Source organism: Monodon monoceros, unplaced genomic scaffold (genome assembly GCF_005190385.1).
Source record: "Monodon monoceros isolate NGI ecotype Baffin Bay Population unplaced genomic scaffold, NGI_Narwhal_1 Super_Scaffold_9, whole genome shotgun sequence".
In the NCBI taxonomy this organism is placed as follows: domain Eukaryota; kingdom Metazoa; phylum Chordata; class Mammalia; order Artiodactyla; family Monodontidae; genus Monodon; species Monodon monoceros.
Genome location: NW_021703786.1, coordinates 9,961,144 through 9,974,360, shown reverse-complemented (window position 1 = coordinate 9,974,360; position 13,217 = coordinate 9,961,144). Strand labels below are relative to the sequence as shown.

The following is a 13,217-nucleotide window of genomic DNA, read 5'->3' as shown; positions in this document are numbered from 1 at the left end:
AACTGCACTTCAATTTAAAAAAATGGAGCATGACTTTTTATTTATTTTTATTTTACTTTTAAAAATTTAAATTTATTTTTGGCTGCGTTGGGTCTTCATTGCTGCGCGCGGGCTTTTCTCTAGTTGCAACGAGTGGAGAATACTCTTCGTTGCGGTGCGCGTGCTTCTCATTGCAGTGGCTTCTCTGGTTTTGGAGCACGGGCTCTAGGCGTGCAGGCTTCAGTAGTTGTGGCTCGTGGGCTGTAGAGCGCAGGCTCAGTAGTTTTGGCGCACGGGCTTAGTTGCTCCGCGGCATGTGGGATCTTCCCAGACCAGGGCTCAAACCCGTGTCCCCTGCATTGGCAGGCGGATTCTTAACTACTGTGCCACCAGGGAAGTCCCTAAAAAAAAAATGGAGCATGACTTTTAAGAAGAGATAATGTTTGGGAATTCCTTGGCGGTCCAGTGGTTAGGACTCCACGCTTCCACTGCAGGGGGCGGGGGTTCAGTCCCTGGTTGGGGAACTAAGATCCCACAAGCCCCATGGTGCGGCCAAAAAAAAAAAAAAAACAAAAGAAAAGATAAAGTTAAAAAATTTTAAAATCTCATTTGCATTTAATAACATATACAAAGAAATTAAGAAAGCAGGTTAGCAGAATTATCAGACGATGAGAGTTGTTTCTTTTTTTTAGTATTATGAATAACTTTATTAGGGCTTGTAGAAAGAGCTTTTCCATGTTTCATATTAAGCTGTCATGATAAATTTTATCCATTTCACCCTTTTTCAGGGAGCAGTCCTACATGGAAAGTGTCGTGACTTTTCTGCAGGATGTTGTGCCCCAGGTAAGTGTCTGTGTGGTTTCAGAAATAGTAGGCTTTACTCTTGGCCAGGGAAGCTCTGAAATATTCTGTTCCCTAAACTTGACACCAGTATCGCCAACTTTAGAAAGACTTTTGATGTTTTAGCATCCCAAGCGTTGGTAGGGTAGAACCATACTTGCTGTTATTATTAAATGTGCCTTAGTTTTGTGCTGACGGTGGCATAATTATTATTCCTTAGCCCTTGCTTTACTAAGAGTAATCAAGGTGCGATATTAGCTGAGAGATGGGGCTTGGAACTGTCTATTTGGGTTCTCTTTCCAAAATCTTTCTCTTGTCCTAGTTAAATGTTGCCTGTTGGAAGTGAAATAAGCAATATATGCTTTGCATCTGGTTAACTAGATACTATATTAACTAAATACTACACTGAGGTCAAATCTATATCACTTTCCCATTGAGCAGTAGTTTTATGCCAATTATAGCTTGCCTTGTTACTCTAACTTACAAGAGAGTAAGCCCTTTACTGTTCCCTCTATGTAAATGTGAGAATAAAGAATGAGAGGAACCCTCCTGGGATCACCTCTAGTGCACCGTCTCTCAGACTTAAATTAACATAGGTGTCGCTTGGCACACTTGTTAAAAATTATAATTTCCAGGCCCATCTCCCAGTGAGTTTGACTCAGGGGAATTAAGGTGGCATCCAATAACTTTTGTCTCTAGGAAGAATCTCAGGTGATTCTTGTGAAACAGTGTCTTTGGGAAACACTGTTTAGTGGAACTACTGAAGGGAAAGGTTTCTGTGTTTTCTCCTGTGATGATGTCAGTGTTCAGACTGCTGTGGTATCTGTAATTGCACTGTTCAAAAAGAACATTCAGGGCTTCCCTGGTGGCACAGTGGTTGAGAGTCTGCCTGCCGGTGCAGGGGACACGGGTTTGTGCCCCAGTCCGGGAAGATCCCACATGCCACAGAGCGGCTGGGCCCGTGAGCCATGGCCGCTGATCCTGCGCATCCGGAGCCCGTGCTCCGCAACGGGAGAGGCCACAACAGTGAGAGGCCCGCGTACCGCAAAAAAAAAAAAAAAAGAACATTCATAGGTCCAGTGTCCCAGCTTTATGAGAAGGTCCTACCTAGAAAAGTCTAAAATCCAGATTTCAGTTGTATTAATAAATTGTATTCATCAAATAAGGGAAAGTATCAAGGCATGTTTGGTATTCCTTTATTATGTTCGGTCAACTTTAATGAAAATAGGCCACAATGACAAGGTCTGTGGGGCATGTAAGGAAAAATAAATGCTTTCTTTTCTTGAGGAACTTGGTTAAGAAGGGATGTCAAATGGCTTGAAGCAGTCAGAGGTAATAGCAACATATCACTAAGTGTTGCACATGATAGTACAGGCTGAATATGTAATTGCTAAGGGAATGCATAGCAAAGAAAGCGTGAAGGAGTCAGGTTCCAAAGGACATTGGAAGTAGCGTTAGTTGAAATGAATGGCAAGGTTGGGAATCTGATGGTAAAGGAAACTGCCCAACTGGATATGGTAGGCAGCAGCGTTGCTGTGGCTGTGGAGAATCTTGTACGCTGTACAGTACAGACTTAGAGGACAATCAGGGGCCGAAATCCAACTTGGGCTTCTACAAACTGCACCTTTCTTTTAAGCCCTGAGCCCTGACGTGAGGCTAGTTCCAAGGAAGGGGCATTTAAAAATATTGGTAATTTGCCTGCTATAGAGTGCCCCTTTATCAGATTTTTACAAAGGCACCTTTTGTGCTAGTGGAAACCCTGTGTAGCAAGCAGTTTTTGTTGGCTGGAGGAGAGAGGCTGCGGTCAGAGGCTTTGAGGGAATAGTTGGAGAGCTTGCTAGAGAAACAGGAATACTGGGTTGAGCAATAGATTGAAAATAGGGGGCTGCTAAAACTGATAGGGTAAAAATGCCAGAAGGTGGAAGGTTAACTTAGTTTTTATGAGGATTATACATTAGAAAGGGGATAATCTATGCAGTTGACTGTGAAGACTGGGATCAGAGTTAAGTCACTTCAGAAGTAAAGTTGTAGTCCCGGATTTAAGAATTAGAATATTCATTTAAGAAGTTTATGTTAGGTAAGTCATTCTAGTGACTGTGGAAAGAAAGCAAAAATTCAGGCACTACTGGTCAGGTGCTGTCTTAAGTTGGGGAATACTCAGTGCCTGTCCTTAAGGCTTCATGGTCTAGTGTAGCTGTCAGGCAGACTCTTTCTGTAGAGGGCCAGAGAAGCTTTGCAATTCATACAATGTTATTTTTTGCTTTTTAATTTTTTTTTTTTTTCGGTATGCAGGCCTCTCACTGTTGTGGCCTCTACCGTTGCGGAGCACAGGCTCCGGATGTGCAGGCTGAGCGGCCATGGCTCACGGGCCTAGCCGCTTCGCAGCATGTGGGATCTTCCCGGACCGGGTCACGAACCCGTGTCCCCTGCACCGGCAGGCGGACTCTCAACCACTGTGCCACCAAGGAAGCCCTGCTTTTTAATTTTTAATTTTTATTTTTGGCTGCATGGGGTCTTTGTTGCTGTGCGCGGGCTTTATTTGCAGCAAGCAGGGGCTACGGTTCGTTGCAGTGCGCGGGCTTCTTATTGCAGTGACTTCTCTTGTTGTGGAGCATGGGCTCTAGGCATGCGGGCTTCAGTAGTTGTGGCACGCGGGCTCAGTAGTTGTGGCTCGTGGGCTCCGGAGTGCAGGCTCAGTAGTTGTGGCTCACGGGCTTAGTTGTTCCGTGGCATGTGGAATCTTCCTGGACCAGGGCTTGAACCTGTGTCCCCTGCATTGGCAGGCGGATTCTTAACCACGGCGCCACCAGGGAAGTCCCTCGTACAATGTTTGTTGTAACTACGCAGCACTGCTTTTTATGTAAAAGAAAGGGTGTGGCTGTGTTAAAATAAAACTTTATTTATGAACACAGGTCGTGGCCAGATTTGGTGACCCATGGTCTCCTTTTTTCCACATTTAATCTGTAATCCCCCATTGGCAATTTGTGGTGATACATTTGGAAAATGATATATTTTTGCTGATGTTATGTTCCAACTCCTGCCCTATTCTGGGAATTATCAAATTCGTGGAGCTTAGAAATTATTCTCTGGGTCTCCAGATATGCCTAAAAGGGAGAAAATGTGTTGTTAGACTGGTATCAGCTTCTTCAGCTGTCATAAATAGAGTGAGTTCCTACTGTGTCATTGATGCAGATGTCATTGACAGCTGGTAGAAGCCCTAACTGTGCCATTTGATATAATAGTTGTACTTCTGAAAATTTATTTTAAAAAAATTCAGCAAATAAAAAAATTAAAACTCATTTCAGTGAGAAATTTTGACATTTTTCAGTGTGAAAAATTGTAGCCTGCCCAAATGTCAGTAGCAGTCAAGCAAATTGTGATATGTTACCCCTATAGAATAATTTGCTGTGATTAAAAATTATACTTTTGACAAATAGCACACAATGGAAGTTACTTTCTCTCCAGTGAAAAAATAAAACACAACATATCTATAGTGATTGTTGCTGTGTTTTTTAAAATTGAACAATAACTTTGTGCTTATGAACGTGTATATGCGTTAGAAACCAGATAAGAATTAAAAGGAGAAATAAATCCTGTACTCAGTAATGGGGTGAAAGTTTCAACTGTAAATAAGAGAGCTAGAGCAGTTGGATCTTGGTTGGAGAAGGAGGGCTAAAAATCAGTGCTGGGGGGAAAAATAACAAACTTGTGTGTGGCAGCACACTGCCCTCCAGTAAGATAGCAAATAAACCTGGATGGGCACTGGGTGAGTCTGTGCTTCACTGACAGTAAAATACCTAAACATGAGCAAAGGATATCATAGAAAGCTGAGAGGCAAAATGACATGCTGTCATATGCCTTCTTGATGCCAGTCTGCAGGAAGGCACACAAGAAGCAACCCTCTTCAGTCAGCTTCACAGAATTTTTAAAAAAATGCTTAGTAAAGAGCACTGTGTCTGCTAAGGAGAGAGGAAAACTTGAAGACATAGCAAAAGTATGCAGGCCTCATTATGAAAGTTTTGTTTCCCCCTGAAGGGGAAAGAAAAAAGTTTAAGAATCTCAATTCACTGAAAGGCCTCTTTTAACCTTGTTTCGTGCTGCATATCGGCCAGAAATCAAAGGAGAGCACCGTGCAAATGTTGCAGAGGAATTGGGAGAATGTCGAGTAATGCAGGTGATTAGCAGCCTTGTAATAAATCTGCTAAATGGAAGAAGATATTGTATATGTTATAGCTTTACCAGATTAAGGGAGAGCCTGACATAGGAAAAAAGAGGTGGTCCTAAATGAATGTGGTATCCTGGATTGGGTCCTGTAGCAGAGAAAGGACATTAGTGGAAAAACTGCTGAAATCCAAATAAAGTCTGGGGCTTTAATTAGCGGTAATGCACTGGCGTTAGTCTCATAGCTTTGGCAAATGTACCATGGTAGGGTAAGATTTGGTTAGGTTAGATTGTTAACAGTAGGGGAAACTGGCTGAGGAGTATATGAGAATTCTGTACTGTTTAGTAATCTAAAATTATTCCCAAGTAAGTTTATATTAAAAAGGAGAATTTTCAAGAATGAAGAGAGCAAGACCGAGGGAGAAGAGGAAGAAGTTGAGGATGAGATGGTTGAAGATAAAGTAGATGAATTAGTTGGTTCTAGTGCAGGTTTTCCTTTTCTCCAAAGGAATTAACTGCCCTATACACAACTTGTTTTCTTAAACAATTGAAATCATAAGGATGTGTAAGATAACTTTTTTTTCCTTTTTGCATAGTAAACCTACTATTAGAGTAACCCTGTCTTTTAGTAATATTTTCAGTGGCCGTTAACCTTGTGCGGTAGAGGAAAAGGGCTGTAAAACTGCATGGAAATTTAAAGCAAGCTGTGTATAACACAGATTATATATGGGATAGTGGTTTTTGAATGCTTTTGATCCAGCTTATATTAAATAATTGTTCTGTGAACTGAAGACCACTTTATAACTGAAAACGTTGCAGCTTTTTGTTGACATTCTAAGTGCTTGCAAGTATATACAGTCTAGAAAATCTAGACAATTTTAAATAAAAACATTTGATTTGAGGAGAGATGACTCCCTTTGAATATTGATGGGTACCGTTGATACTTTTCCTGTGACTTCACAGCAGTTCATGCTTATCTTTGTGACCCTTGCAGGCTTGCAAGAAAGCTAATAGTTTGGGTCCAGAGGCCAGATAAGAGACTGAAAAGTAATACGTTTTTTTCTACCCCCCAACCCTGGCCATGCCCTCCACCTGGAACTGGTGGTTAGCAAAAAGTAATGCTCTTGACAATTCTAGGTAGAGTGTAATTGCCTGATCATAAACACCTGGGAACTAAATTGATACGTGTGGTAATTTGGTGTATTTCTTCAGCTTTATTTGTTGACCAGTATAGGAGATTAGTTTTTTGAGTACCTTTGAATTAGAGTGATGCTTCCTAGTAGACTATGATTATTGTATTTTAGGTTTCTGTAATTCTTAGGCTAAAAACCCTTTTCTGACCAAGCTTATCAGACTCCTGGGTAAGTTTCTTTAAAAATAAAAATATTACAAAATGTGCTAGTTCTCAAGATGTAGGATTGGTGAGGTTGGAGGGGTATAGTGTTGGCCTTATTTAAGTTACTTTTTGTTTTGAACATCAGTTAATATTTGAGCTGTAAAACATTTTCATTCAAGTGTTTCTGTTTACTATGCAGGCTTACAGTGGAACACCTCTAACAGAAGAAAAGGAGAAAATAGTCTGGGTCAGATTTGAAAATGCAGATTTAAATGGTATGGTTTTAACTTTTGGGGGGCATATGAATTAAATGTTTGTTTGAGGTTTACCTGATTCCAAAAAAAGAACCCTTACTTTTCGTCAGATTACTTTTTCTTTAAGTGACTTTTTAAGTTTTCAAAATAAATTTATTTTTAATTTAAAAAGTAACATATTCAACTACAGAAACTTGATTAGAACTAATATTGTATTGTACAAGTCTTAGAGTCACTGTAACATGTAGTGCCTAGCCTTAAACTTCAAGTCCAAGTGAGATAACAATTTCTTAGAAAAGAAGTTTTTGTAATTCCAGTTTGGTTACTTGTATAGGATTTATAACTGCAAAATAATCATTAGTGTTGAACTTTTTAGACTTTAAAATTATTTTCCTGAGCAGAATGTGTGCCAGTTCAAGGCCTGTTTGTTCTCAGATACCTTCCATTTCATTGCTCCTTCCTGCTCCCTCTTGCAAGGGGGCTGCTTCTTGTCTGTTTCCCAGGCTGCCATGTCTGTTTTCCTCTGGCAGGGTTTGGGAGGCACTGGTGGGTAATTGAAAGGGAGGATGGGAGAAAGGGAAGAGTATTATTCCCTCTCCCTCTCTGTCAGCAGCTGCATTTCCTCTGTGGTTTTCACTTCACCTCGGCAGCTCCACTGGGGTTCCAGTTTCTGCCAGGTGACTCTAGCGCCCTGCCCTCCTCCCTGTCTCCCTAGTGTAGGGGTGGTAATGGCTGCCTGCCATTGCTAATCCAGTAGGTTGCCTCACAGTTCCTTTTTTGGCTTCTTAGCAATTCTGTAATCTGTGTAACGAGTTGTCTGTATTAAATTCCCAATTATGAATACACTGAGTTGTTTTCACTTGGACCTTGATGGATACCATACTCTTGAGTCTTAGTCTCCTCTGAGACTTTTAAAATACCATATTTTCCTTTAAAAGCTACGGTCCAGGATGCGGGAGGCTGTGTCACTTCTGCAAATAGGCTTCTTTTGAATTTTGGATTCTCTGTCAGCTGGTTTGTTCAAATGACAACTTGTGCCCTCTGTGGAGAATAACACATTCATTTGTATAGGTGATTATTTATGATATATAAACTTTTCCTACACTATTTCTCTTTGAAAGCTTATTCTATTTAAAATTTCCTTTCTTTTTATGACTGTCAGATTTCCTTGTTTACTAGTATATTCTTTTCTTTCTTCCTTTTCCTTCTTTATTAATAACTATTTAAGTGTCGGTCATCTTTTGTTTTCTATCACCATTTCCTCATGAATTCATACTCTTTTCCCTCCTGGAAGTATATTTGCTTTGTGGATGTTAGAATGTATTAGAGGACTTTCTTGATTTAATAACAAAGAAAATGTGGTCATGGTCTTGAAAATATTAGCCAGATAATAGCAAAAACTTGTACAGCGTATGCAAAATGTTAAAAATAATTTAAAAATCACAAAATTGGGGAATTTCCTGGCAGTCCAGTGGTTAGGACTTCACGCTCTCACTGCTGAGGGCCTGGGTTCAATCCCTGGTTAGGGAACTAAAATCCCATAAGCCATGCAGCGTGGCCAAAAAAAAAAAACAACCACAAAGTTATCTTTAAAAAAATGTCATCAAAATAATCTTTAGGCAGGGTTTTTTTGTTTTGTTTTGTTTTTAAACAACAAATAAGAATTGCTGGTGTAATAATGCTCTATAAAGCATTTGCTTTATTGAAGTAAAATGCATCTGCATCTGGAAATGTAGATGGAAACTGCTTATTTGGTACTTTGTGTTCTGTTGAACTTATAATGGTTGTCCTTAATTTAGTATCCCATATCCCCGTTGACTTATTAAACTTTTAAGTTTATACATCTTCCTGTTAAATACTTTAGCACACTCACGTGTCCTTTGGTCTCTCCTTTCTATATCATATTGATAGTGTATGAAATTTTGTCCTGGTTTTTCAAGGATATACTTTTTATTATCTCTAGCCCTAGGAGGTGTGTGTGCATGTGTGCACATGTATGTGTATGGTTGTGTTTGTTTTAAGGCAATAGTAAATATTACCAAGATATTTGATCCTCCTTAACTGCTCCAATCTCTCATAACATTTCCTTTTTTTTTGGTCATGCGGTGTGGCATGTGGGATCTTAGTTCCCCGACCAGGGATCGAACCTGTGCCCCCTGCGTTGGGAGCATCGAGTCTTAACCATTGGACCTCCAGGGAAGTCCCTCTTAGAACATTTCTTGAATATGTCTCTTATTTGTGTTCTTTCTTCAGGAATGTTTTATTTAGGTGTTTGTGTGGCAGACCTTCGGAGATATTTATAATTGAAAGAAAATTTGGCTGTGGGAAAGAAAAAGTAGGGTTCATTGGCTGCAAGTCCAACATCTCCTTGAAGAAAGCTCACAAGGACTAACTTTTCCATTGCATTAGAGATTCTTGATCAGCCAGTCTGCCCTTTCCTGGTTGTGCCTGCTGCAGCTGGGATGCAATTCCTTGTTCATTGCCTTTGTCTTTCATGATATCCTAAGGGAGACAGTGGAGGGGATTCTTCTGATTGCAGCCATATTAGCTTAGCAGGCTGCTTCTTTGTAGAGCAGTTATGGGTACCCAGAGATTGTATTAGGTATTTAGGCTTCTCTTTGCTAGACTGGGAGTTTTTCTGGCAAAACAATTTAGAAGTCTTCTACCTGTCTATAGATTTAAGTTATTTTATCATATTAATGAAACGCTGTTGCTATTAATTTAAAACTTGCAGTGTTCGAATTGAACTCTGCTCTGGTGATTGCTTTCTGTTTATTCCAGCAGGCCTGAGAGCTCTGCTTTTCTACTTGAAATTATAAAGTGGTGCCAGTTGGCCCCTTACCTCCAGGCTGCAGCCCATTTGATTATGGGCTTGTTGTGCTTGGGGGTGGAGTAGGTAACAACTTTTACAGGGGATACTTCTAAGGAACCTGGCTTATTGAGATTCTCCAGTCCTGGATCCTTCTAGGTATCTGCATTCCTAATCAATGTACTAACTTTGGTTTGGTGTTAGGTAGAGACTACTACTTTTGGAGTTTATTAGAAAGTGAGATTAAGGCCCTTTGTATCATGGTCATTGTTCTGTTTTTGCTTTCAGGCAGCCTGATTTATACCTAAGATTGTTTTTCTTAAGGCACTGTACTGAAAAAGGTATAAGAAGTAGCCAAAGCAGGTTATTTATGTATTTATTTATTTATTTTTAATTAATTAATTAAGTTTTGGCTGCGTTGGGTCTTCGTTGCTGCACACAGTCTTTCTCTAGTTCCCACGAGCGGGGGCTCCTCTTTGTTGCGGTGCGCTGGCTTCTCTTGTTGCGGAGCGCGGGCTCTAGGCACACAGGCTTCAGCAGTTGTGGCATGCGGGCTCAGTAGTTGTGGCTCACGGGCTGTAGAGCTCAGGCTCAGTAGTTGTGATGCACGGGCTTAGTTGCTCCACGGCATGTGGGATCTTCCCAGACAAGGGCTTGAACCCATGTCCCCTGCATTGGCAGGCGAATTCTTAACCACTGCGCCACCAGGGAAGTCCCTTTTTTTGTTTTTCTGTTTGTTTGTTTTGGGATTTTAGTTCCCCGACCAGGGATCGAACCCCAGGCCCTTGGCAGTGAGAGCACAGAGTCCTAACCACTGGGCCACCAGGGAATTCCCCGTTATTTGTATTTTAAAAAGAGCACTCTGACTGAAATATGGAGCTTGGTAGGCAGTGGTGGAGGCGGGAAGCCACTCAGGCTTTTGCAGTAGATGTTGTAGACAGGGGTGGTGGTGATGTAAGAGAGCTGTTTAGGAGCTTGGTCATACATTTATTGCTAGAGGGAAGGAAGAAGGTGGTTCCTGATCTTGCTATCTGCATAGATAAACATGCTATTCACCAAAATAGGGAGCTCTGGAAGATCAGGTTTGGGGAGGAAATCCTGATCTTTGAGTGGAATTTGATCTTCTACTGAGACATGCAAAAACCCACACTGAGGAAGTCACTAGCAGATACTGACTGAAGCAATGGTTGGAATGAGATCACTTGGGGAGCGTATACTGTGAGAAGAAAACAGAGTTTAGGAATTTGCTTTGAGTAACTCCAATATTTAAAGAGTAGTTAGAAAAGGATGAGCCAGCAGAGAAAATGGTGAGCATCGGTTATAGCTGCTGAATAATCTTAACAAGATGTGCTTGAAAAACATATATTGGATTCAACAACTTGGAGGTTATTGGTGACCGTAGCAAAAGTCACTTGGGAGGAGTGTTAGGGGCAGAAACACATTCTGCAATGGATTTGGGGTGAATGAGAGATGAAAAACAGATGACAGTTATAAATAGATAAGGAATTTAGCTTCTAGAAGGAGAGGAAATGAAGTCAAATAAAGGGGGAGGGAATATTACTGCTTTATGATTTTTTAAAAAACTTATTTATTATGCAAATATATCATGGTAAATAACACAAAAATATGGATCAATGAATGAATTTTTACAAATCCAACACCTGTGTAGACATCACCTAGGGTAAGAAATGGAATGTTGCTACCTAATTGCCTAGTGATTTTGAATTTCATGTAAATAGAATTGTTCGGTATAGAGGCTTTTGTGTCTAGCATATTACGCTTTTTGCATATTATGTCTGTGAGGTTCATCCACGTTACAGTATATGGTAGTGGGTCATTTTTTTCTGTGCTGAATAGTCTTCCATTGTATCCGTGTACCACTGTGCTTGTCCATTCTCCTCCTGATGGACATTTGGATAGATTCCAGCTTTTGGGTCTTTATAGTAATGCTGCTGTGAGTATTCTTATCTCTTGATGTATATGTGCTGAGGCTTCTAATGAGTATATACCTAGAGTGGCACTACTTGGTCAAGGGCATGGTATCTTCAACTTGAGTATATATTGTCAAACTGTTTTCCAAAGTGATTGTACTGATTTACAGTTACTAGCAATAAATAAGCAGCCTCTTCACTCCATATCCTGCCACCACTTGGTTTTGTCATTGTGGTTTTAATTAGCACTTCCTTGATTACAGATGAGGTTGAGCCACTTTTCATGTTCACCGATGATTTGACTATCCTATTTTTGAAGTGTTTTTCCATGTCTCCTGCCTATTTTTCTACCGACTTATCTTTTTCATATTGATGTTTGTTATATGTATTAGATGAATCCTTGTGTGGTTATAGTTGTCTCTTCTCCCATGCTGTGGCTTGGCTTTTCACTCTTCTGGTAAGGGTGGCTCATGAGTAACAGAAGTTCTTCATTTTAATGTAATAAATTTAATGTAGAATTTGGCGATCTTTTATGCTAAGAGTTTTTTTGTGTTCAGTTGTAAAGTTGTTCCCTGTACCGTGATCATGAAAATACGTTTCTGCGGTGTTCCTCTAGTATTTTATTAACTTTACCTTTGTCATTTACATGTAAAATTCCCTGGTATTGATTTATTTGAAATTTTAAAAATTGTTTTTCAATAAGAAGTTCTGAAGTATTTGGAAGACATTTAAAGGAAAGCAAACAGGAAGCTGAAATCACAAAACTAGTATTTTTTTTTTTAACAGTACTTATAATTATCAGCACAAGTAAGGTTTTAAAGATCAAACTCTCTCAGTAGAGTACAAGTACCAAGTACCACCCCACTACACACAAAGAGTAGACTACAGAACCTAACAGAGCGCCACCAAATTGCCTCCTTGCTATTCTTAAATATAGGAAACATAATCCGGACTTTCCTGGTGGCTCAGTGGTTGAGAATCCGCCTGCCAATGCAGGGGACACGGGTTCGATCCCTGGTCTGGGAAGATCCCACATGCCGCGGGGCAACTAAGCCCATGTGCCACAACTACTGAGCCTGTGCTCTAGAGTCTGCAAGCCACAATTACTGAGCCTGTGTGCCTAGAGCCCATGCTCTGCAACAAGAGAAGCCACTGCAATGAGAAGCCTGCGCACCTCAATGAAGAATAGGCCCACTCACCGCAACTAGAGAAAGCCCACGTGCAGCAAGGAAGACCCAACGCAGCCAAAAATAAATTAAAAAAACAAAAACCGCACAATTCTTTTATAGTGAACTATATGCCCAGTGTGTTCAGATATAGCAGGATTTAATTCTTACATGTAAAGGAATATAATTTTTCTTCTATTGCTAAATTTGCATATATTAGAAATTCTAGATGGTTATATGTCATATTTATATTTAGTTAACTTTGGTAAAATATATTATTTTCATTTATCATTTACGGGTGGTTTTATTCCTGATATTAGTATTTCCTAGATATCGAGTGAGAGTTTGATTTTTATTTATTTATTTTTACTGCAGCATGATTTTATAACAACAGTAATAACATCAACATAGGGCTTCCTATGCCTGATACTATTCTAAATGCTTTTTATATTATCCCATTTACCTCTTACAACAATCCTTTGAGATATGAGTATGATTACCTTCATTTTACAGGTGAGGAAGCTGAGGAACATTAACAGTACTAAATTTCACAGACTCTTGTGTCTACCTACTTATACAAGACCTCTAGCTGTTTGCAAAACCCTCTCCGCATCTTGCTCTTCCCTGTCCTCTGCCTATTATTTCTCAGAGTGTCCAGATGCAACTTGTGAACCCACACAGTTTATGTTGTGTGCTTCCGCTGGGCACTTCTCCTTCTGTGCTTTTACCTGGCACTAGTTT

The 13,217-nt window shown here is 40.1% G+C and overlaps 1 protein-coding gene across 8 annotated transcripts in view; it reads left to right on the top strand.

The window, feature by feature from the left end:
* BCAS3 (BCAS3 microtubule associated cell migration factor) overlaps positions 1-13,217 on the top strand; it is a 578,108-nt gene that overhangs the window by 5,594 nt on the left and 559,297 nt on the right. For 7 of the 8 annotated variants that reach the window (XM_029211565.1, XM_029211568.1, XM_029211569.1 and 4 more), the window contains exons 3-4: positions 768-822; positions 6,516-6,591. In XM_029211565.1, coding sequence (XP_029067398.1) covers positions 768-822; positions 6,516-6,591 — 131 coding nt within the window. Of the gene's footprint in view, positions 1-767; positions 823-6,515; positions 6,592-13,217 lie in introns of those variants that run through there. The other variant, XM_029211573.1, reaches the window with a different exon arrangement.